Genomic DNA, 23,004 nt, shown 5'->3' with positions numbered 1-23,004 from the left:
ATTTGAAAATTCTGATTTTCTCAAAATTTCGGTAGGGGCTGTAACCCCATCAGCCACCCCTCTACGTACGCCAGTGTTCAATGAACATGTATTTTTTTGTGTTAACAATGAGAATTAACTAAAGAAAGTTCTTGGTTCGTTGTATGCGGCTAATGTATAGACAAAGGCTATAGCCTGACAAGTTAAGTCCCGATATGCGCAGATCGCTGCGGAGCACTTCGTATTACGTCATCCTCCCCACCACTCTTCTACTCACTGGTCTGGCGTTGAGAGTACCAGTGGTGCCAACTCAGCAAAATTAAACTAAAACAAATATGACAAACAATTTTCACTGTTAGCGTGACGGTGCATGCAGGCTCCTATTATATCAGTGGTTCATTTTATTTAATCCGGCCTTTGAAAATGCGTGCGGTGCGCCGATCGTAAACTGTAGTATTACGCACGTGCGTTAAGCTTTATACCGAAGAGAAACTACTGGGTGAATGACTTCATTTTCTGAATGCGACATCGAGCAGTGGCCAGTTTTTTTTTTTTTTTTTTTAACCGAGTGGGGTGGTGGTTCGTTTGTTTATCGTACAACAATCACTACGAGAAGGCAATCTGATAACACGCTTGCCTGTGTTCTTTTCTAAAGCATTGAAATGTTCATGCTCTTTACTCTTGGCTGCAAGATTCTTACTTTGAAAGAGATGAACTTATGGACGAGCGTGTAGATGAACTGATAATTAGACTTGGTGAAGCCGATTCAGACACGGACACAGATTCATCGGTAGACACAGACTCGGATGAGTGGGAGAGTGAAACTGAAGAGTCATTCCATGCGAAATCAACACAGCTTCCGACCTGACCATCTCCGATTTTCATGAAATTTAGGGAGTTGAAACAATGCATGGAACTTAGTAACTATGAAAATTTTTAGTTTCGTGCGTCTTGTAATTGTTAAATTATTCAAGGTCAAAGTTAGCAGAAATTGCCCTTTTTGAGCCCGCTTAGCTATACTACCTTTGACCTTGAATATCTCAAAACATGTCATCACCAAAAATCGTGAAAAAAATATATTTGGTCCCTCATTCCATACTATAAAACATATCAAAAACTCATTCTGGGACTGCAATGGGATGAGAAGATACAAAATAGTATGTGTAACTGTGACTGATAAAAGCCTCATTACATGAACTATGACGAGTCAAAAGTCCTTTAACACCCCCTACAAAATGTAAAGGAGTTATCCTGGTCATGAAAGAAATAGGTTAGGCACAGGGAGATCCCTAGCTGCGTGTGTCAAGCGCAAGTCCGGCACATTGTTGACCCCCATATTGAATTCAACGCAAAAATTTCAAAGGGAAGGGTGTGAAGGGATATATCAAATCAGGCTAGAACTTCACGAGAAATGAAATGGTGAAGGTTTTTCTAACTTATTTGTAGGCAGCAAAACGTTATACGCATATCTTTCACTTACGATATATGCACATCATGGTGTTGTCAATATTCCTGTGAGCACACTCGTTGACGTCTATCACACTCACATAGAAAATTTGGCAATGTAGCAGGTGAAACATCATCGCAAGCAGCAACTATGCCTTCTCTCAGATGGTCAATATCAGGGACTTTTAGTGCATGCACCGTTCTCTTCAAATGTTTCGGAAGGTAAAAGTCCTCCTAAGATGTTAGATCTGGGGAATGTGCAGGCCTTTTAATACATCCCCGTCTGCCCATCAATCTACCTAAAAATTTACCATGAAGAAATTGCCAAAATGTTCACATAGAGTGTGGTCACACACTGTCCTGTTTCAAAACTTTGGAAAAAGTGCCATGTCCCGTAAGCAAGGATGAAAAACCTGTTCACTTAACACATCCAAGAAGCCCTCACCATTTAAGGTTCCGTTGTTGAATATGGACCAACGATTCCCGTTCTCCATACACTATACCACATCATTAGCTTACCAGCAACAACCATTCGGCTGGGATCTGTCTACTGTAGATTATCAAATCACAGGTATTGCATATAATTTTTATTAACTTTACCGTGAACATAAAAATTAGCCTCGTCACTGAAGAATTTTTCATTCCAAAGGAAGTGTCACGTAATTGTTTGAGATACTTTTCCCAATATTCTCTCCACTAATCAAGTATTTGGTGAATGTCGCTGATTAAAATCATATGCAATGGTGCGTATACTTCTTTCTCTCCCAAGATGTCAGCGTGATCTCGACGAGTTCCTAACACGTTAGGAGCATTCTTAAAACTTTGTTTTTAACACCTCGAAAAGGAGAAAATAGTTACAAGCATGCAGTAATAACTTTTTGCTGGTTAAAGATACTTTCGATAAACCTTCACTGCTTCATTTCTCGTGAAGTTCTAGCCTGATTTGATATATCACATCACCCCCTTTCCTTTGAAATTTTTGCGTTGAATTCAATATGGCGGTCAAAAATGTGCTGGACCTGCGCTTGACACACGCAGCTAGGGATCTCCCTGTGCCTAACCTATTTCTTTCATGACCAGGATAACTCCTTTACATTTTGTAGGGGGTGTTAAAGGACTTTTGACTCGTCATAGTTCATGTAATGAGGCTTTTAACAGTCACATAGTTACACATATTATTTTGTATCTTCTCATCCCATTGCAGTCCCAGAATGAGTTTTTGATATGTTTTATAGTATGGAATGAGGGACCAAATATATTTTTTTCACGATTTTTGGTGATGACATGTTTTGAGATATTCAAGGTCAAAGGTCAAGGTCACGTGACAAAATTATATTTTTATTGAAAGGTGTGCTTGTTATATATCACTGGAAAGCTTGTTTACTTCCCTGTACAATAAGCTTTATTTGAGCTTCCTAGGCAAAATAGGGACGGAGATACAGCACATTTAGTATAGCTAAGCGGGCTCAAAAAGGGCAATTTCTGCTAACTTTGACCTTGAATAATTTAACAATTACAAGACGCACGAAGCTAAAAATTTTCGTAGTTACTAAGTTCTATGCATTGTTTCAACTCCCCAAATTTCATGAAAATCGGAGATGGTCAGGTTAGAAATTGCACATATCTGTGTTGATTTGGCATGGAATGACTCTGAAGAAGGAGAACTGGAAAACATTTAGAAGGTGAGCTCAGTTCTATCGTTTACATATTTTTCATTTTTCTATCGTTTTATTTCATACATTTCTTATGCTGGTAAGAAATATCCCTAATATAACTTAATTCATTAAGGGAAAATATCAAAATGTATTTAGAATTTAGCGCAATCAATAGGTAACGTAGGTGACGGGATACTAATTCATGCCTTGCACATTCAAATTTCGTTGAAAATTCTCAGCGGATTCAGCTCCCCCCAGTTTGCAACACTGCGAATGAACGTCGCCGCAGACAATGGAGTGGGGAAATGTGATGTGAGGTGCGCAAACAATGGATTGCAGCGTCTTGTTTTTAAACTTGTCAAGTTATAGGCGGACAAGAATACAGTCACCAGTCCGCCTTCCCATTGTTTATCGCAGAGTTTGAATGTCTCACCTTGTTGACTAGACAATTATTCAAACGACAATAAGCTTAACTATTGTAAAATGTTTTGTTGATAAGAACAGAGACACAATCCAGATGTGAATTATGGGGGACATTTATACAGCGAAGAAGCCGGCAAAACTCCAACCAAGTCAGGAAATCGAACCCGGATCTCCCGCATGGGTGTGAGACGCTCTACTGACCAGACCACCGCAGCTCCTTGGATGAGTTCCATACTTTGATTATTTCAAAAAAATGCTCCCAGAATTTGATAATAATCGAATGACTGGAAAGTGATATTGTTCTATTGCTTTCGTAAATACTATATTTATGTAGATCTCAACTACTTAATAGTAGTAGTGGTATTAGTAGTATTATTAGTAGTAATTCAGCTAGTTAATTAATTATAAGTATTATTAATTAATTGTGATTATTATTATTATTTAATTAAAGTATAATAAAACAATGGTAATGTGAATTTGGAGAAAGTTTTAGATATAACCCCCCTTTGATAAAATCCTGCGTATGCTACTGGGTACAGTAGTAAATATAAATAAGCCGGTCTTAGTTAGCCCATCGAAAATTTGAAACCGAAATCTTTAGCCCCCGCACTTATTTCAGGCTGGTGCCGTGCCTGCTCACAGGTGCATAGGAGAACGTCCTCTTACAGCTAAGACGATTGCCCTGATCTGATTTACTAGGTACATACGGTACTGTCAATTTTGCAATATTTAGATGTATTGTCAGCGATTGTAGCTACTCTTGTAAGAAACTATTTTTATTTTCATGCGAACGTTTGTCATAAATTGAGGTCGGAAGTCGATTACCTAAAAAATATCAGAAAATGACGTATAGAATGACCTTAAAATTATTAAAAATGAGTTAAATGACCTAAAAAATTTGAAAATAACTTAAAACAAATTTCGCTCTTACAATGAAACCTTGATTTTTTTTCATAAATTACAAGAGATTAGTTCAATAATTCAATACAACCTGATATTTGGTGGTTTAAACGACCGAAACAAAGGTAAGTGCTATACTGATGACAGGCTCAACTGGCCGCTGACCTACTTCTTGCTACATAGCTCCATCTGTCTCCGGGTGTGTGTGTCTCGATGAGTGGCAACAAATTCAGTTGCGAAATAAGAAGCTGTAGGGGTAGCATCGCTCGCTCTCCCGTTGCAACGTTGCCAAGCGTACATCTGCTTTTGTCAGTTGTTTTATTAGCTTGTTTGTACAATGTTTGGGTATTCTCTACTAATTTTCCGTGCTTTGTATTCTATTGTACAGCTTCTATCCAGTAACGGCGCTGGTCAACTCTCTCCCATTTTACAGTACGTTTGGCAACATGCTGTGTATCCGACGCTCATTTGTTTCGTCGCGCCAGCAACTTTCGGTACCTTGTGACTCGAAAATGCCCGATGTCAGACGAAGAGAATTTAAGTGATTGCTGATTCGTTGCTTCCCAGGCGCCAGCTGGAATTGCGAGCGGTATAATGTAGTTTTCTTTACTATTACTTCAATGTTAAATTATATACACTGCAAGGTTTTTCTGTGTAAGTCATTCTATATGTTTTAATGTTGTGACTAATTTTACTTTAAAAGCACAGATTTAAACGATAATAGAGGCTAGCAACAAAACCTTAAAGTAGGCTTCACTCAAAGTATTTTTATTTTAAGTTTGCTGGAGTAAAAATAAATTTACCACAATAAATTATTAATAGCAAATGCTATTAATATTCACGAAACAACAGGGAGGAGAAAGGAAAACCTCACAAATGATAAAAATGCAACAAAGGGACCAAAAATACTGAAAAATGACGTAAAAGCAAAATGAAAAGGCCAGGAAATGCACATTAGAAACAATGTTTTCTGGTTCTAATTAGTGGAAATTGACTACTATCAGTTTTAACATTGTTCTCAAGGCCGAGAAAAAAATATAATTTGTCAACTTCTTAGCTAGTTATAAATATGGCTATCATTAGGGGGAGGTACATTGGGGACTTGTAAACTTGAATGTAAGGAATATGAATATTTCATCCAAATCAAAAATGGATGTATTGTACACATACGGTTATTCCATTTACTTACGTTGGTATGATGCCTGCAGTTTTGTACACATGGGGGCGGTCGGAACGGTACTTCTCCAAGGCCAGGTGGCTCCTGCGATTGGGGTAGCGACCCTCCGAGCGGAAGAGCTTCTCGATGTCCGCAGGGTCGAAGAGCCACACGATCTGCACCCCTGGGATGATCTCTTCACGCACCACCTTCCCGAATTCAGCCAATTTCTTCCTTCCGTTGTGATGGAGTTTGTGGAACTTGTATTCTCCTAAGAGCAAAAATCAGTGTCAGGAATTTATCAGAGCCTCGCATTCACATTTTTTCCCTTTGAAAGCCAGCGCCTAAAAAACCTTACAAAGTACTAAAATTAAATAATCAAAATCGAATTGTTTTGCATTTGTTATGTAATCGATGGTTATTTATTTCTGCCCAACTTATAGGAAGGCAATGGAATTGGGAACACGGCTTTGAAGGAGAATCCAAAGATTTCAGGAACTTTACTTATCGCCAAATGTAATAGGCAATTAAAAGTGATCACCGTACAATTATTTTTGCCTATTACAATTGAATCTAATTCCTTTTATTTTGTTATTCAATAAATATTCAATTCTTTATCTACTTGACATTAATTTTCTTGCCAGGGCAGTTGCTTTTATACACATTTTGGCGATCATATCTACACGTAAGCTATATAATTATTACGCTATTCTTTTACCTTCTTTTTACGTATTCATGTGATAATAGCAATACAATATTAATTAATTTAATATTATTTTTTATTATTAATATTATTAATAATATGTTATTTTAATGTAATATAATTATTCAAATTATATTATTATTATTTTATTATTATTTTTGAGACATTTGGTCGCCCCCCACCCCGAAATGTATTTCAAGATATGTGCCTGAGAGTAACATATGGACGGGTTAAGGTTACAGTGGTGTAAGTCACTTTAAAAAAAAAAAAAGACTTACACACAGAAAGCAGATCTATATAAGTCAATCTGTTAACAGAAAACGTGCGTGAAGTAAATCAGAGATTCATTCAACTGTCAACAGATGACAGTTTAAGGTCTAGTGATAAAGGAAACAGCTGCTGTGTTGATCAGCAAAGTGCTGTGAGTCAGACTGTTTTATTCTTTTTAAGAAAGTGACTTACACCACTCTAACTTTAACCCGTCCATATATTTTTAAATGTCTTCTGAAAAATCTTCTTACATATATTTTTAGCAGAATTACTGTAAATTAGGCTGAGAATTTACTGAGAGAGTGACCGCTTTGCATCAGGAACAATTTCAGTTGTAGGTCTTTTAATGAGGAAGCAGTAACTGAAGCACAAATGATGCTGCTTGTATACTCTATCTCGGGAATCTCTGGAGCAAGGCCGCGTAAAACGGAAGAGAGGCTGCTGCTGCTGCAAAGGCTGGTATGGTTTAAGTCCTCATTGAAACGTCGGTTTGGTATCTTTGACACAGCCCGAGAGAAAGCCGACCGGACGCATATCTGGTTTTCTGAGAAGCGCTGCCGTCACTTTTACCTGCAGTGTTTAGACATCCAACACGAACTGCGACGAAGAAAATAGCACAACACAATAACACAAGCTACCAAATATAACCGCAACCTCACGTTATGAAATCTCTAAAAGAAACTATATTGGCAACATCTCATTTACTCCACGTGGACTTGACAAGTACGGTCAGTTTCTAAAACGGACGCTGTTGGTGGGAAAGGTTTGAGGGGAGGATATACTGCGCCCACGTGGACTTGACATATAGTTCTCAGAGGGAAACTGATCTTTCGGAACTTTCTCTGAAGTAAGGTGTCGTTCGAATGAGGACTGGGACTTTAACTTCAGTCGCTTTTTCCTCTCCACGCAATCCCGTTCCCTCGAACTTGTTCATTCATCGAGCCGCCTAGAGTTACTACCTGTGCAGAGACTTGTATTCATCCGCTGGCTCCAGAGTTTCCCGGAACAGTATAGTGTAATTTTTCCTGGAGTTGTTCAGATGTTACCTTCTGAAATTAGATTTGTTGCCATCCTTGTTTTTCTACACTGATTTAGGTACTTTTAGACATTTAGATACCTTTACTATCCTACATCTCCACTGGACGATCCATTTACACCCGCTTATCTTGCCCTGTGCACGTCTCAAAGCATGTTCGTTACTCTATCAGCCCCTCTAGTTCGCTGCACTTTTTGACTCTCTCTGCACTCGCGCGTCTAGTTGGTTACACGGTGCAACACTCACTCGTCTACTTCGTGGATTTGGTATCAAGTGGTAATAGCCCCGTCTAGTTCGCTGCACTTTTTGACTCTCTCTGCACTCGCGCGTCTAGTTGGTTACACGGTGCAACACCCACTCGTCTACTTCGTGGATTTGGTATCAAGTGGTAATAGCCCCGTCTAGTTCGCTGCACTTTTTGACTCTCTCTGCACTCGCGCGTCTAGTTGGTTGCACGGTGCAACACCCACTCGTCTACTTCGTGGATTTGGTATCAAGTGGTAATAGCCCCGTCTAGTTCGCTGCACTCTTTGACTCTCTCTGCACTCGCGCGTCTAGTTGGTTACACGGTGCAACACCCACTCGTCTACTTCGTTCATTTGGTGTCAAGTAGTGTATTAGGTGTCTGCGCCGTTTGCACTACGTCCTGGAGCGGTGTAATGTGTGGTGTATGATCACGTGGTGCGTGCTAACTAATCAAATGAACGATTAAAGCAGCAGACAGGCATTTGTTGAATCTTCTGAACTTGAACACCGCTATCCGTCTACTTGGTTGAACGTTATTTCCTTGCACCAGCCTGACACCGGGATACACCGGGATACTACCGTGCTAGGGCCTGAAGATTGAAGGCAATAAGAATATGGTTGGCAGACGTATTCTGCAAATGTAAGGGTGATGACTGCTACTTCTGCTGGTCTCTCAGCACAACGACGTAGATCCTTGAACAGATGGAACTAGGAAGCGGCCCCCAGAATCTTTGTGTAGTGACCCAAATGATTCTTGGAAATAAGTGCATTCTGCTCCCGACTAGGGCACAACTGTTCCTAGCTCGGCAAATGCTAAGGCACCTAGAAGTGAAATTCCTCCACACACGCCCCAAACTATGAGACAAAGTGCAACAGATCCTGATCGATGGAGTGCACTTGCTGGAGACTATGACAGTTGTATCATTTGATTAATTTTGTACTCGAGTGTATTGAGGTAGGAACGTCGCTGTGACGTGGTAGACTACCTCAGAGCTCCTCATGCCTCGCGGCTCGAGCGAGGTGGAAAGGGGGCGGTGCTAGTAGTTGAAACGGCAGATCGCTTGACGTCGGACTGGGAATCGAGCAGTGCCTTGACGTTTGTACGGGGTGTAATACCTGCAATTACGTGTTTGTGTCGAATAAATAGTAAGTCAAGGAAACTGATTCTTATTACTTCCCGTCGTCATAAGTATGGCGCACGAACAGGAGGACTCGATCGTCTACGTCGTTAGAATCTGGTTGTAGCTGTTAGATGGAAGAATTCAACTTTTTCGTCTGTGATGTTGGAACGTAAGTACTGAACTTTTTCTATGTGGAAAAGAAGAGTGACGAATAACTTTATCGCGCTGTGATTGTAGCACCGAAATTATAAAATAGTTCTACTGAATACGGCGACTAAAATTCTTAGCTAGCAGTAACTGAAATTGAAAATGGCTACAAAAAAGGAATTGGAGTTTCTCTTTAAACAATTTGAAGCTAGACTCGCGGAACAAGTTAGTAGTGTTGAAGCTAACGTCAAAGCTGATATTAATAGTGTTGAAGCTAATGTCAAAGCTGATATTAACAGTGTTGAAAGGAACGTCAAAGCGAATATTAATAGTGTTGAGGCCAGTGTAAGTAATGTAGGCACCAGTATAGGTCTCTTAAGGCAAGACTTCGAATTATTGGAAGCACGAGTCGAAAAGAAAGTGTCTGATAATTTGGTCGAAACAAAAGAAAGCGCCCATGAACTAAAGGAACAAGTGGTCAACTTGAGCACGAAATTGGAAGAGAAGATAAACGAGGTTTCTGTTACGTGTGTAAATCAACATAAAAAATTGAGAGAGGTTTTCGATTCTCATGTAAAACAGGTAGAAAATGAATGTGTAGAAATTAAGAAAACACTCGAAATAAATCAAAAGAAGTTTGAAAGTTTAGTCAACCTTGTACATGGAAATGAAAGTAGTATGAAGGAGTTGTTTAATAACATTAGTGGACATGAAGTTGCTATTGATGAGTTGAATAGTAAATTTAACGAAATTAGTGTTAAGTCTGGACAAACTATTCAAGATCTAAACTTGAGCGTTCAAACCGTTCAACAGAAAATATCTAGTAATGACATTACTGTTAAGGGTTGCTTACAACAACTTACAGAGATTACTAACAAATATGAGGTTCTAGGTGATAAGCTGGAGAATATTCGGTATCAAGTTAGAGATTTAACGAATGATTTTTCCATGTTAAGTGTAAGTGCTGAACCTGTAAAATCTTCTTTAGGATTAGAAACTAGAGTACAAGGCTTAGTTAGTCCTGATGTTCCTAGATTGTCTGAACAGCAAAGGGAAGCAAGGAAAGCTTCTTTACCCATTGAAAAAACTGAATATATCACGTTTAGAAAGCAAAGACCATTACGTAAAGGAGAATCTGATTCAGATGTAAAATCTTCTAGCTCTGAAACTAAAGTTCAGTTAAGGGGGCTTAAACGTAAATCTGTAAGTAGCTATAAGACAGGTAGAGTTGCGAAAAGCATGTCAAGAGATAAATTTCATGATAGTAGTTCGGAAAGTGGAACTGATCACAAAAGTAGTAGTTACAGAAGGAAGTTTGTACCTAGTACACTTAAGTACTCTGATCTAGATAGGTTACCTAAATTTACTGCAACTAGGATGGATTATTTAGCGTCACAATTTCTTCAAGAGGTTGAGGATCGCCTGGATATGTTAAATGTTCCCAAAAAAGATTACATGAAGTATGTACCAATGCTTTTGAAAGGTGTTGCTAAAAATTGGTTCTCTCAAGAGAAACTACACATTGTAGATTATAGTTCTTTTAAGGTTCTTTTCCTTAATGCCTTTGAAAGTGCATCGTGGAAGTCAACATGTCTTGCAAATGTCTTGTGCAAGAGATACAGCAAAGAAAGTAGACAAACTCTGTTAAATTATTTCTGGTCACAGATTAATTTACTAAATTCCATTCAGCCAGACATGCCAGAACAGCAAAAAACTATTTTAGTAGCCCAACAGTTACCAAATAGAGTTAGAGAAGCAATCTTAAATCAACCTAATATTAGTCTTGGTACCGCTGCGGAATTGGTTGCGCGTCATGAAGCTTTGTATGCAAGTGCTGAAGGTGAAAGTAGGAGAGATGGAAGGCCTGTTGGTATTAGACAAGTACAAGTTGTTAATGAAACTAAAAGAAATAATCAATCTAGAGTAAGCAATATGCAAAATTCTAATACAAGCCATGAGACTAATGTAAGGAATTCTGGTAATTTCAGGAGATATGCCACTGATAACACTGGGGAACAAAAAAAAGATTTTATTTTGCGGCATAAAGTTTAATAACAGTTTCAGCACACAAAACAGCTGTGATTGCCAATTGTATGATTGGTTCAGTTGAATTGACTCCAGTTATAAAAATAAACACACCATGGAAAATGTAGGCGGTAAAATTACTCTACGCTTTTCTCGGTAATATCAAAATTTGATAATGGGCTGAAATTCCCATTAAGAAACTTATTTATTTATTTGTAAATTGTTGCTAGGCAACTTACGAAGCATTTCTAGGCAATATATCTCTTAATGTTGAATTTTGTAGTATAACTAAACGAAATGCGTTTAATGTGAATATTGGAAATATGTGTTCCTCACGTAGTAAGTGTTTCAATAACCCAAATGTTTTTTGCTATATATGTGGAATATATTGTCTACCATCACAGAGAAGAAATATCACAGATGTAGTGAGAGATTTGTATGAGGCTTATTTTGCCAAAAATCTGGGACAACAGAATAAAAAATGGGTCCCACATATAGTTTGCAAAACTTGTTTGGAATCACTTCGTTATTGGGGCCAAGGCGGACGAAAGGGACTCAAATTTGGAGTGCCCATGACATGGAGTGAACCAAAAAATCATGTTAATGATTGCTATTTTTGTGCTGTGAATGTTAAAGGCATGAATAGATTCAAAAAGCGTAATTGGGTGTACCCTAATGTAGAGTCAGCAAAGCCGCCAATACTGCACAGCGAAAATTTACCTTTACCAGTATGTACCTTTTCGCAAAATATCGACGATGACGTTGAGATATCAGATGAAAGTGCTAGTGACAATAAAAACGAAAGTGATTTTGAAGGATGTAGTTCTACACCGCAAGCATTCTCCCAAGGCGAACTGAATGATTTGATTCGTGACCTAAATTTGTCAAAAAAATCATCCGAGATTCTAGCATCGCGACTAAGAGAAAAACATTGTCTTCAACCTGGTGTTACTGTAACATCATATAGAACAAGAGAACACAATATGCTTCCTTACTTTAGCGAAGAGAATGATCTTGTGTATTGTAACAATATTCCTCAGCTTTTGCTGCTGTTAGGTCTATCAACATATCACTCAGAGGATTTGCGTTTATTTCTGGACAGTTCTAAAAGAAGTTTGAAATGTGTTTTACTACACAATGGTAATAAACATCCTTCAGTTCCTATCGGACACTCAACAAAGCTTAAGGAAGAATACCAAAACATAAAAATGGTTTTAGAAAAAATTGAATATGCTGAACATAAGTGGCTCGTGTGTGTGGATTTGAAGATGGTGAATTTTTTACTAGGACAGCAAAGTGGGTACACAAAACATCCCTGTTTCCTATGTTTGTGGGATAGTCGTGCTAGAGAAAAGCATTGGACGATAAAAGTTTGGCCCCCAAGGGAAAATATTACAGTGGGAAAAGCTAATATCATTCATGAACCGCTGATAGATAGGGACAAAATCATCCTTCCGCCACTGCATATTAAACTTGGGTTGATAAAACAGTTTGTCAAGGCCTTAGATACAAGTGGTGATTGTTTCAAATATATATGCCACACTTTTCCAGGACTAAGTATTGAAAAATTGAAGGCAGGAATCTTTGACGGACCACAAATTCGTACACTTATAAATGATGCCAATTTTACAACTTACATGTCTTACATCGAATCTGAGGCCTGGCTGAGCTTTGTGTCCGTCGTCAAAAACTTTTTGGGGAATCACAGAGCAGAAAATTACCGCGATATAGTTGGAAATATGTTGAAAAATTTTCAGAAATTGGGAGCTAATATGAGTGTGAAGATACATTTTCTACATAGCCACATTGACAGATTCCCTGAGAACCTTGGTGATTTTAGTGAAGAACAGGGAGAAAGGTTCCATCAGGATATAAGGATAATGGAAGAAAGGTACCAGGGACGGTGGGATCGCCACATGATGGCCGACTACTGTTGGAGCTTACAGAGGGATTGTCCTAGAAAGCAATGCAGCAAGAAATCGTATAGAAAACGTTTCACATAGTTTGTTACTTCATTGTGTACATATTTTCTTAATTATTATGATCATAGGCCTATATAAATTTATTTTTATAATAATGATTGTAATCACAAAAAGAAATATTAAATTGTTGTTGGAAGTTCATTTATATGTATGTCTTATGTTTCCGCCATTTTGGTTTAGTTGCATTTATTTCATAAATTAGAGCCAATTCAGGAAATATATTATTATATCATTATTCACCAGCATGAAATCGACCTAAATTAGCTCTCAAACACTGTGCCGCAATTTCACTGTTCCCCAGTGTAATAATAGTAGTAATGATAGTAGATCTGGTCAAAGGTCTTGGAGAATAAACCGTTTTCCATATTCGGGTAATAACTATAGAAATAGTAACTTTCGAGGTAGATACAATTATAGTAACCAAAATCGTATAAATGCTGATAATAGTAGACCTAGGTATAGAAATACTAGTACAAACACTGTGTCACACGATGATGTTCAAAACAATCCTCAAAGAAGTGAACCTAGATCTAGTACTAGGGAAGAAATAGAAAATGGTAATGGTGGGTCTGCGCCCTGGTTTGTGCCTGAACAAACTTTAAACTAGATAGTGAGTCTATTGTTATTGTGACACAGAATAGCATAGACGAAGATGAGAATATTGTGTCAGTAGCCAATCTTAATACTGAAGATTTAAGAAACAAACTTTGTAATGAAAATTCTAGTAAATCAAACTGTGAATCATACCTTAAAAATGTATGTAGGGTAGATATTAATTTTTATGAAGACTTGTTAGAAGATGAAGCGAAATATAGTTCTAATAACTTAATGTTACCCGTAAACCTCAGGAACAAAGTCAAGAATACAACTTCTATCTTTGCAAATATTAATGGGATAGAGAGTAAATGCTTAGTAGATAGTGGTAGTGACATTTGTTTGATGTCAGAGAACAAATGGAAACGTATTACTAGCGAAGTCACCAGACCTAAATTAGAGCCAATAGAAGATATTATTTTGGTTGACTATTCTGGAAAAAGAAAACAGAAAGTACTTGGAAAATTTTGTGTGGATATAGAAATTGAAGATATTATGTTTTTTGTTCAGTTTGTTGTCGTCAAAGATTTGACAGTAGACATTCTTTTAGGTTTAGATTTTTTGTATAATGTAGAGGCTCTTGTAAACTTTAAGGAAAATTCTTTATTGTTACACACCAAACAAGGTGAAAGGTTAGTTAAATTATTACCTATATCTTGTCGAACTTTTGATGTGAGTGAAGAGGCAGAGAGTAGTTGTCTTAATGTAACACAAAAGTCAAAGGAGGAAATAACTGTTGCTAGTGTAGAAGATCTTAAATTAAAAGCTATGCAAGCTGAAATACTCGGTGAAGATGAAAAGAAGCAACTGTTTGATTTGTTACTTGAATTTAGGATGTTGTTTGATGAAAAACCTGGTTTATGTACTAAATATGAACATCATATTGAATTAGATACAACAGAACCTTTAGTTTCTAAGCCATATCGAATACCTTATCATTACAGACAAAATGTTAGAGATCATATTCAAAAATTACTTGAGTGGGACATTATAGAACTTTCTGATTCACCTTATTTAAATCCACTAGTAATAGTTCCTAAGTCTGATAGAAGTGTAAGGGTATGTACTGACTTCAGGAATATTAATCAACACCAAAAAGTTAGTCAAATTAGACTAATTAATATTGAAGAGGCATTACAAGGATTTGTTGGTAGACCATATGTATCACTGATCGATATGTCCTCTGGATTTCACCAGATTTTGTTGTCAGAGTCATCTAAAAAGTATACTGCATTTTTGTTTGAAGGTAGACAATACCAATACAAACGTTTAGTATTTGGTACATGTAATGGAGTACAAGCATTTACGATGGCAATGACCAAGGTATTAGGCGACATTCTGTCAGAGAATGTTATCATTTATGTTGATGATTTATGCATTAGAAGTGAATCTTTAGAAAGTCACATAGAACATTTAAGAAGTGTATTTTCTAAATTAAGACAGTCTGGTATGACTGTACGTCTCAAAAAGACATTCCTCTGTAAAGAAAAGTTATTGTACTTGGGTCACATCATTGACAAAACAGGTATAAGAGTAAATCCAGAAAGAGTAGAGGCTATTCTCAATCTTCCTACTCCGAAGGATGTAAAGACACTTCAAAAAATAATAGGTTGTTTCTCTTGGATGAGAAGATTCATTCCAAACTTTGCTACCATATGTGCACCTTTATATGAATTGTTAAGGAAAGGTAAGAAATGGATATGGACTAAGAAGGAACAAGAGAGTTTTGATTTGCTCAAACAAGAAATTTCTAATGATGCTAAACTATTTCATCCTGATCTTAATCAAAGGTTTTATGTCCAAGGAGATGCTTCCTTACTTGGCATCGGAGGATATTTGTATCAAATAATTGATGGCGAGAAAAGAATAATAAGTTATGTAAGTCGTACACTGAAAGGTTATGAGAAACAATACACCATAACCGAGCTAGAATGTTTAAGTCTTTTATTTTGTATTGAGAAATGTAATCAATATCTTTTGGGTAAAGAATTTACTTTAGTTTGTGGTCATAAGTGTCTCACTTGGCTGAACCATTCGAAGAATTGGAACCCTCGCTTATTGCGTTGGTCCCTTCAACTTCAAAAATACCAGTTCATTGTAGAATACTGCAAAGGATCTGACAATGGCCTAGCGGACTTATTGTCCAGACAATTTTCAGAATCAGAGCCGATTTTGATGCACATCAACAATAATGTAAGGTTTAAAAATGAAGTATTAGATATACCTGTAGAGTTGTTAGTCCAAGAACAGTACAATGATAAGTTATTTCAACCTATTATTGATTATTTGAACAATTGTGAAAATGTAAATGTAAGTTTACCTCAAAGGTGTAGAAATTGGAAAAAGTTTTATAAAGTATGCAATGGAATTTTGATGATAAGAGATTTTCACTTTGAGAACATCTGGAAAATATGTATACCTCAATCTTTAGTTTCGGTAATACTGAGGAATTATCATGACAATATGGGCCACTTTGGTTGTGAAAAGGTACTCAGAAGAGTTAGGAAACTGTACTTTTGGCCTGGTATGAGAAAAGGTATTCTGAGTTATATCAAAGATTGTGAACTATGTATGAGAACGAAGCCGAGTAGACATCCGCCCAAGGGCATATTCCAACAACATTGTAACCAAGGTGAAACTATTTTGTTTTTAGATATACAAGGACCATTAATTAAAGGTTCGCAAGGAGAAAGGTTTCTTCTAACCTTACAAGATGCTAACACTAAATATCTGTTTGCTTATCCAATGAGGTCAAGTACAGCCAACAGTATTGTAAAAGCCTTGCTAGAAGGATATGTCAGGCATTTTGGCATTCCACACAGGTTGGTTAGTGATAACGCCACGGTGTTTCATTCTAACAAATATGTGGACACTTTAACAAGCTTAGGTATAAAATTGGCGTATACCCCAATATATCACCCTAGTTCTAATTTAGTTGAGAGAATTCATTCTGAACTCAACCGGCTTATGCGTGTGTTTTGTAAAAACAACCACAAAGATTGGCCGAAATATATAGATGTAGTTGTAAGCTTATTAAATGATAGTGTACACACACAGCTAGGATTTGCTCCCTCAGAGTTACAACTAAACAGAGATCTTAACTCATGTATTTTGAATCATTTTAATTTACCGCCTAATGAAATTTCTCTGTGGAAAGACAAACTATACATGGCTTTTGTAAAAGGTTTCCAAGCAAGGAAGAAAAAAAATGACAAGTACAACTTACAACAAGAAAATAGACCTGAAGTTAAAATAAAAGACCTGGTATTTGTAAAAACACATTATCTTAGCAGCCTCCTAGAAAATCGCACTAAAAAGTACTGCGAGGTCTATGAAGGTCCGTATATGGTAATTGACAAACAAGCAACTAATGTATACATTGTAATAGATTTGAAAACTGGCAAAATCAGTGGTAACCATCACAGTGATAATCTAAAAATCTGGAATTGTACCATTGAAAAGAGAAGTTGTTATTTAAGCCAATTGGAAAAACTAAATCCAAAATTGTACAAACATTTGTTTTGGGTAGATCAAAGAAAGATTTAGATTTTGTTTCAAATTATTTATATTTATTTGCTATTTTTATATTTTCTTTAACATAAATGTTGTTGTATTGATTATATCCAGTATATTTGATCATGATGTATACCAGTTTAACTGTAACTACACAAAGTATGAGTGTAGATAAGATAACAATGTGTAAATTATAAATGGGTATTTTATTTTGTAAAAATTTCACTTGAAGGAAATTTTTCTCCCAAGAGAGGGGAGTTATGACAGTTGTATTATTTGATTAATTTTGTACTCGAGTGTATTGAGGTAGGAACGTCGCTGTGACGTGGTAGACTACCTCAGAACTCCTCATGCCTCGTGGCTCGAGCGAGGTGGAAAGGGGGCGGTGCTAGTAGTTGAAACGGCAGATCGCTTGACGTCGGACTGGGAATCGAGCAGTGCCTTGACGTTTGTACGGGGTGTAATACCTGCAATTACGTGTTTCTGTCGAATAAATAGTAAGTCAAGGAAACTGATTCTTATTACTTCCCGTCGTCATAAGACACAAAAATTCCAGAACCAGCTTTCAGCTTCAGACACTGACCATGTTTCGCGTCCATTGCCATGCACCAGACAAATGCCTTTAGGATTATCTTCCTTGTAGTCAAATCAAGTTCACGGAGTTTTATAATACTGGTCGACATTTTGAAATAAAAATCGGATGTTTCCAAACAAATAGGTGATTCTGGAAGTATATTGAATGTTGATCACGGAAATGACATCCATTTCTTCCGTCAGGATTTTTTCCTAGGTCAGGATTTTCACCACGTCACCAAATTCAATCAACCCACCATATTATAACATTGAGTTCTGGACATTTTGTGAAAGAAATTCTTCATGAGGAATTTCGAAAATAAAACTTAGGTAATTGAATTCCATACAATTCTTATAACAATTTGTCACGTGAAGATGGATTAAATGTTTACAATTCTAAATCATTTATTGGTAAAAATTGGAGGATTTCTATTGTAGAAAATCAATACTTTGCCACCATTTAAACAAAGCCATCTCTTGGGGAAATAATGGAAGTACACATTTTTTTGGGCAGTTGCTGCTTTACTGAAAAAACTAGACGTGGTGGGTAAAAATATATTTCATTTTTGGAATCAGCATGCTGAAATTATTCAGAGACGACAGTCATCTGTCGACCCATGTCGACAAGTGCAATTGTTTCTTGTGGTAAAAGCTGCATATCAGGACAAAATCTGATGGAGTTGCATAAGTGGGAGAACTCTTTCGGGGATTCACACAAAGTCATGATAAAAATAAGCATTTGAATTTACCTGTGACTGGTAAATATTTCCAAAGAGTCCCAACCAATGGGAGAGACTTGGGTCCTGGGATCTCCTCAAACGGCTTCACGCATTCCTCTGTTTTCTTCAGGTCGTGAACAACGCCACCTATGGACCTCACGAGCTGCGAAGTGACAGTTCGGGCTCTCAGTGAAATCATCATCGAATGTAGTGACATCGAACCTCGTATCAACACATCTAAAACAAACAAAATAAGTTATTTTTTGTTTACATCTCTCATTTTCATGATTGATTTATTGATTTGATTTATTTTACTTCACTTTTGTGCCACTTTTGGGTAATTTGCAAAGATGGGGATGAGTGATGAAATTGATGGACACTCACAAACATCCATGCCCAGGCCGGGATTCGAACCCGGGCCCCTGACGGCGTAGAGCGATGTGCTAACCACTCCGCCACGGGGTCCGGCTCTCATTTTTATGAAAAACAAATGCTACAAGATATATGTTCTTCTCTTCAGCGTGAGAAATATATGTAAGTTGTTATGTTAATGTTGCCAGCAAAATGAAAGTGAGTACGCAAAATTTTGTGAGGCGGAGGATCAGTCATACATAATGTGATTTTCTAATAATTGTCTTTTTCTAGTCTAGTGATGGTTTGTGATGGACTGATTGAATTTATATTTCTTCACTGCATTTATTTGAAAATGTTGATTTTCTCAAAATTTCGGAGAGGACTGCTGCCCCATCAGGTCCCCCTCTGCGCACGCCAGTGCACGTGACTATATTAAAAGGTAGATTAGCGAACCTATTTTAGTCGTATACGGAGCACTAATCGAATTCTTCCAGGAATTTCCCTCAACAAATCTAGATAAATGCTGGTTTGATACCCTTAACCAACGCGACGTTATATAAAGCAACCAACCTCATGAATTCCATTTAACACATTATTAACATATGTCACCAACAATCAGAAATGTGCTTCAGGTTACGAACACTTGAAACTTCAACACTCAATTGCATTCATGGTTGGGCCTCCCCGATGTAATCAAGGGGTCCCGGGTTCGATACCCGGTGGAGGCACATAGTGGTTCGGTTTCCACTTAAAACTGTAGGTCTAGTCCCAATTAGCCTTACTGTGCATCAAGTGGACTTAAAACACCAAATCAACCAATGCATTTATGGTTATCACTCGTATAACAAACCCAACTGTTCAAACACCTTATGATCTATGTTTTTCGAACATGTAAACATACCATGCGCAAAAAAATGATAATATCCTAAAGGTTTCTACAAGTAAGTAGGTCCTACTAGTAACTTCACTCACTACTATGAAGGAAGACGTGAGATCCCCACTAACCACGAAGCAGTCAACGTGTAAAAAACCCAACCATAGAAACATATTTTGTAAATGTTTAACACATGAAGAAGAGAGCTTGTTTTTCACGTTAACAAATGCGAGAACACCATGTTGAATTTTACACAAGTTGCCTGTGTCACGACGGCATAAGTAGCTGTATCCATAATAAGCATTAGAGCCATGTCATGTCATATGCTCAGGGCCCACTGCCCGTAGGTCTATGTGAAAAGCCCTCCGTTCCTCAGTTGTTTCTGTGAAGGTTTTGAGGATTGTGTACGAGGTGTTATGTTATTTATCAATAAGAGAAGTGGAAACCCTCTAAACAACAACCACCGCCAGTGCCGGTGATTAGGGGGCGAGGGGGCAGTTGCCCTTCCCCAACTTCTTGCAACTCTTTTGCTCCTGCACTATGCTATAGCTATACCTTATATAACAAGGGAAAGTAAACTGTCCTTGTCCCCCTAGTTTTGGCACCTTGCCTCCCCCCCCCAGTTTTGGAGCCCAATCGCCGCCACCGACCACTGCCAATACTAAGCGCACTTAGTGCATGACAAAAAGTAAGGATTTTCATAACAGTTTGAATTTACAAATATACAGGTAAACAGAACAGAGTTATGTAAAAACCGTTGTGTTCTAACAAATTTGAATTGTTTAATTTGCTTCTTTCTTCTATTTCTACTTTGGTTATATTGGCACAAGTTTATCTGTGGTATTGGTTTAATCTCTACAGTGGAAGTAAATGGTGAAGAGAGGAAATGGACGATGGCCCAAACATGCATCCATGCCTTTACTACGGTTCAAACCTGGAACCTTTAGCTTCACAGACATTAATTTGATTGTTTTGCAATTATAATGTGTATACACTATACTGATCGAATTTCCAGCTGGCGGCTGGGAAAAAACGAATCAGCGATCAGTTGAATTCTCTTCGACTGACATCGGGCATTTTCGAGCGAGCGTCGGGTACACAAAACGGGAGATGGTTGATCAGCGCGTTTACTGGATAAGAGTTGTACACTTCGCAACATCTTATTTGACCGCCCTGAAAAATTTTAAAGTCCGGAATTCGTAAATTTGGCAGCCTAGCGCTTCAGAGCCAACTAAGAGTAGCCAACTTTGCAACATTTCTTCTTCCTGAATGAAAACGCTCGTGATTTTTTTTTCATTCTTTCACATTCCATAAAGTAAAGATACCCTAAAGCAGTAATAAAATATATGAGTAGACAAAAAAATGTTAAGTAGAAATACGAATGTTGAAAATATTTCAAGATTCTTCGTTCTGAATTTGAAAATAGGAAAATGTATGTGCATTGTGAAACACTGAACAGGTTCTCAACCACCTGAAAAGAATTTCGGTCACATTTGAATGCAAGAAAGCAAATTTATGATGATTTTATGCGAAATGTTTAGTAAAGATACCTTGCATAACACCAAACGATTCTGCAAAGTGTGACATTTCCTTGGTTCTTGGCGAAAAATGGTTCGAAACTCCGGCACAATGTTGCTTCAACTGAGATTAACGTGTTTTACTGAGCTTTCTGTTAGCAATCTCCTGGAGTAGTTGGTTAGATGACAGCACTTTCGTTCTTTTTTTTACTGTTTTCGTCAAGATAGAAACATCGTAGGTTCAAATCCCACCCTTTCCTTATTATTTTTTCCTTTTTATTTACCGAGTACGAAGTGCTCTAATAATATTATATGATATTACTGTAAATATTTATGCGATGCATGCTCAGAGGCGGCGATTGGGTATCAAAACTGATGGGGTACGGTGGGGGAGGGGGAGGGCAAGGACAGTTTCTTTCCCTTGGTAGATAATGTTTAGCATAATGCTGGGTCATCTGAGCATCCACACTCCATAATCGTGCATGCCTCAAGTAATGCTTCTACTAATGTTTTTTTTAATCTTTCAGTGATTGGCAGGATTTTAGGAAATACTTTTCCTTTCTTTCAGCTGTTATAAGTTAACACATATTAAGAACTTACATGTCAACGTTCTCCATCCAGAAATGCTGGACATAAATCGCATAAATATCAACGGAAATATCCAAGAAACGTAGATAAGCATTCTCGTCCAAAGCCGTTTACTTCCTGAAAAAGATTTTGCAAAGAAGTAGGTTTGAACCCATGACTTTCCATTCCATAAGCAAACGATCCCCCTACACCACACGGTTCACGTTATTTTATGCACTCGGTTTGGATCCCACTTTAAACTGTAGGTCCAGTCCCGATTAGCCTTACTATGCATAAAGTTGACTTAAAACACCAAATCAACCAATTCATCTCCTTCTATGATACTGTAGTAGGCCAGCATCCGAAAATACAGTTCTGCTTCGCGTATACCAGAGTGTAATTGCGTTTAATATTGTGACTAATTTTACTTTAAAACTACAGATTAAAGCGATAATAGTGTCCAGAAAAAGAACCTCAAAGTAGATCTTCACACAAAGTATTTTAATCCATTGCCAAACATTTCAGTTAAGAATAATATTATGCTTTTCCATTGACCGTATTTTCGATTCATGGTGAATTTGCTAAATGGACCATGTCAAGAAAACTAAATATGTAAGTTTTACTAGTAAATGCATTTAAAATGAACGAAACAACAGGGGAAGAGAAAAATAAAAAAAAAATAAGTAAAAATGCAACAAAAACTGTTAAAAATACTGACAAATAAACTAAAAGCCAAAAATGTCCGAGAAATGCAAAACAAAAATGTAAAATAGAAAGTGTTTTCCGGCTCTAACTGAAGGGAAACGGACATGATATCAGGTTTAGCATTGTTTTTAAGGGTCAGAAAAAAAGTTGATTTTTCATCAACTTCCGGACTCTAATTAGTAATTATGACCATTGAAAATGTTGGAGGTAGCTTACTTAAAATTTTCTTGCTGAGGGATCGTATCGTCCCATATCTCCACTTCATAATATAGAAAAACATCAAGTTCATATTTCGAAAATAACTTGGAGTTTTCCACCACGAAAAGTTTTTCATAGTTTGAAGTTTTAGTATTATCTTTCAAGGTTTCCATTGTTTTAATTTCACACATATTTTATATTTCATACGTTCCTCTCTCTTTTCATACAGTCTTTGGAAAAAAGCTGAAGTTTCTTGTCAAACGGGGTCTGGTTCAAATGACTCCTTTCCGCTCTCCTGTTC

At 37.3% G+C, this 23,004-nt stretch overlaps 1 protein-coding gene across 1 annotated transcript in view; it reads right to left on the bottom strand.

Annotated features, from left to right (window-relative positions):
* The window catches only part of dib (Cytochrome P450 302a1, mitochondrial), a 41,298-nt gene that overhangs the window by 5,150 nt on the left and 13,144 nt on the right, over positions 1–23,004 (bottom strand). The window contains exons 2-3 of the mRNA XM_083140478.1: positions 18,519–18,725; positions 5,593–5,830 (exon numbers count right to left, since the gene is read on the bottom strand). Of these exons, the coding sequence (XP_082996604.1) occupies positions 5,593–5,830; positions 18,519–18,705 (425 nt within the window). The 5' untranslated portion in view covers positions 18,706–18,725. The remainder of the gene's footprint in view (positions 1–5,592; positions 5,831–18,518; positions 18,726–23,004) is intronic.

The sequence above is a fragment of the Lepisma saccharinum genome, chromosome 18 (assembly GCF_977018435.1).
Source record: "Lepisma saccharinum chromosome 18, izLepSacc3.1, whole genome shotgun sequence".
Taxonomy (NCBI): domain Eukaryota; kingdom Metazoa; phylum Arthropoda; class Insecta; order Zygentoma; family Lepismatidae; genus Lepisma; species Lepisma saccharinum.
This window is presented reverse-complemented; position numbering and strand designations above follow the sequence as displayed.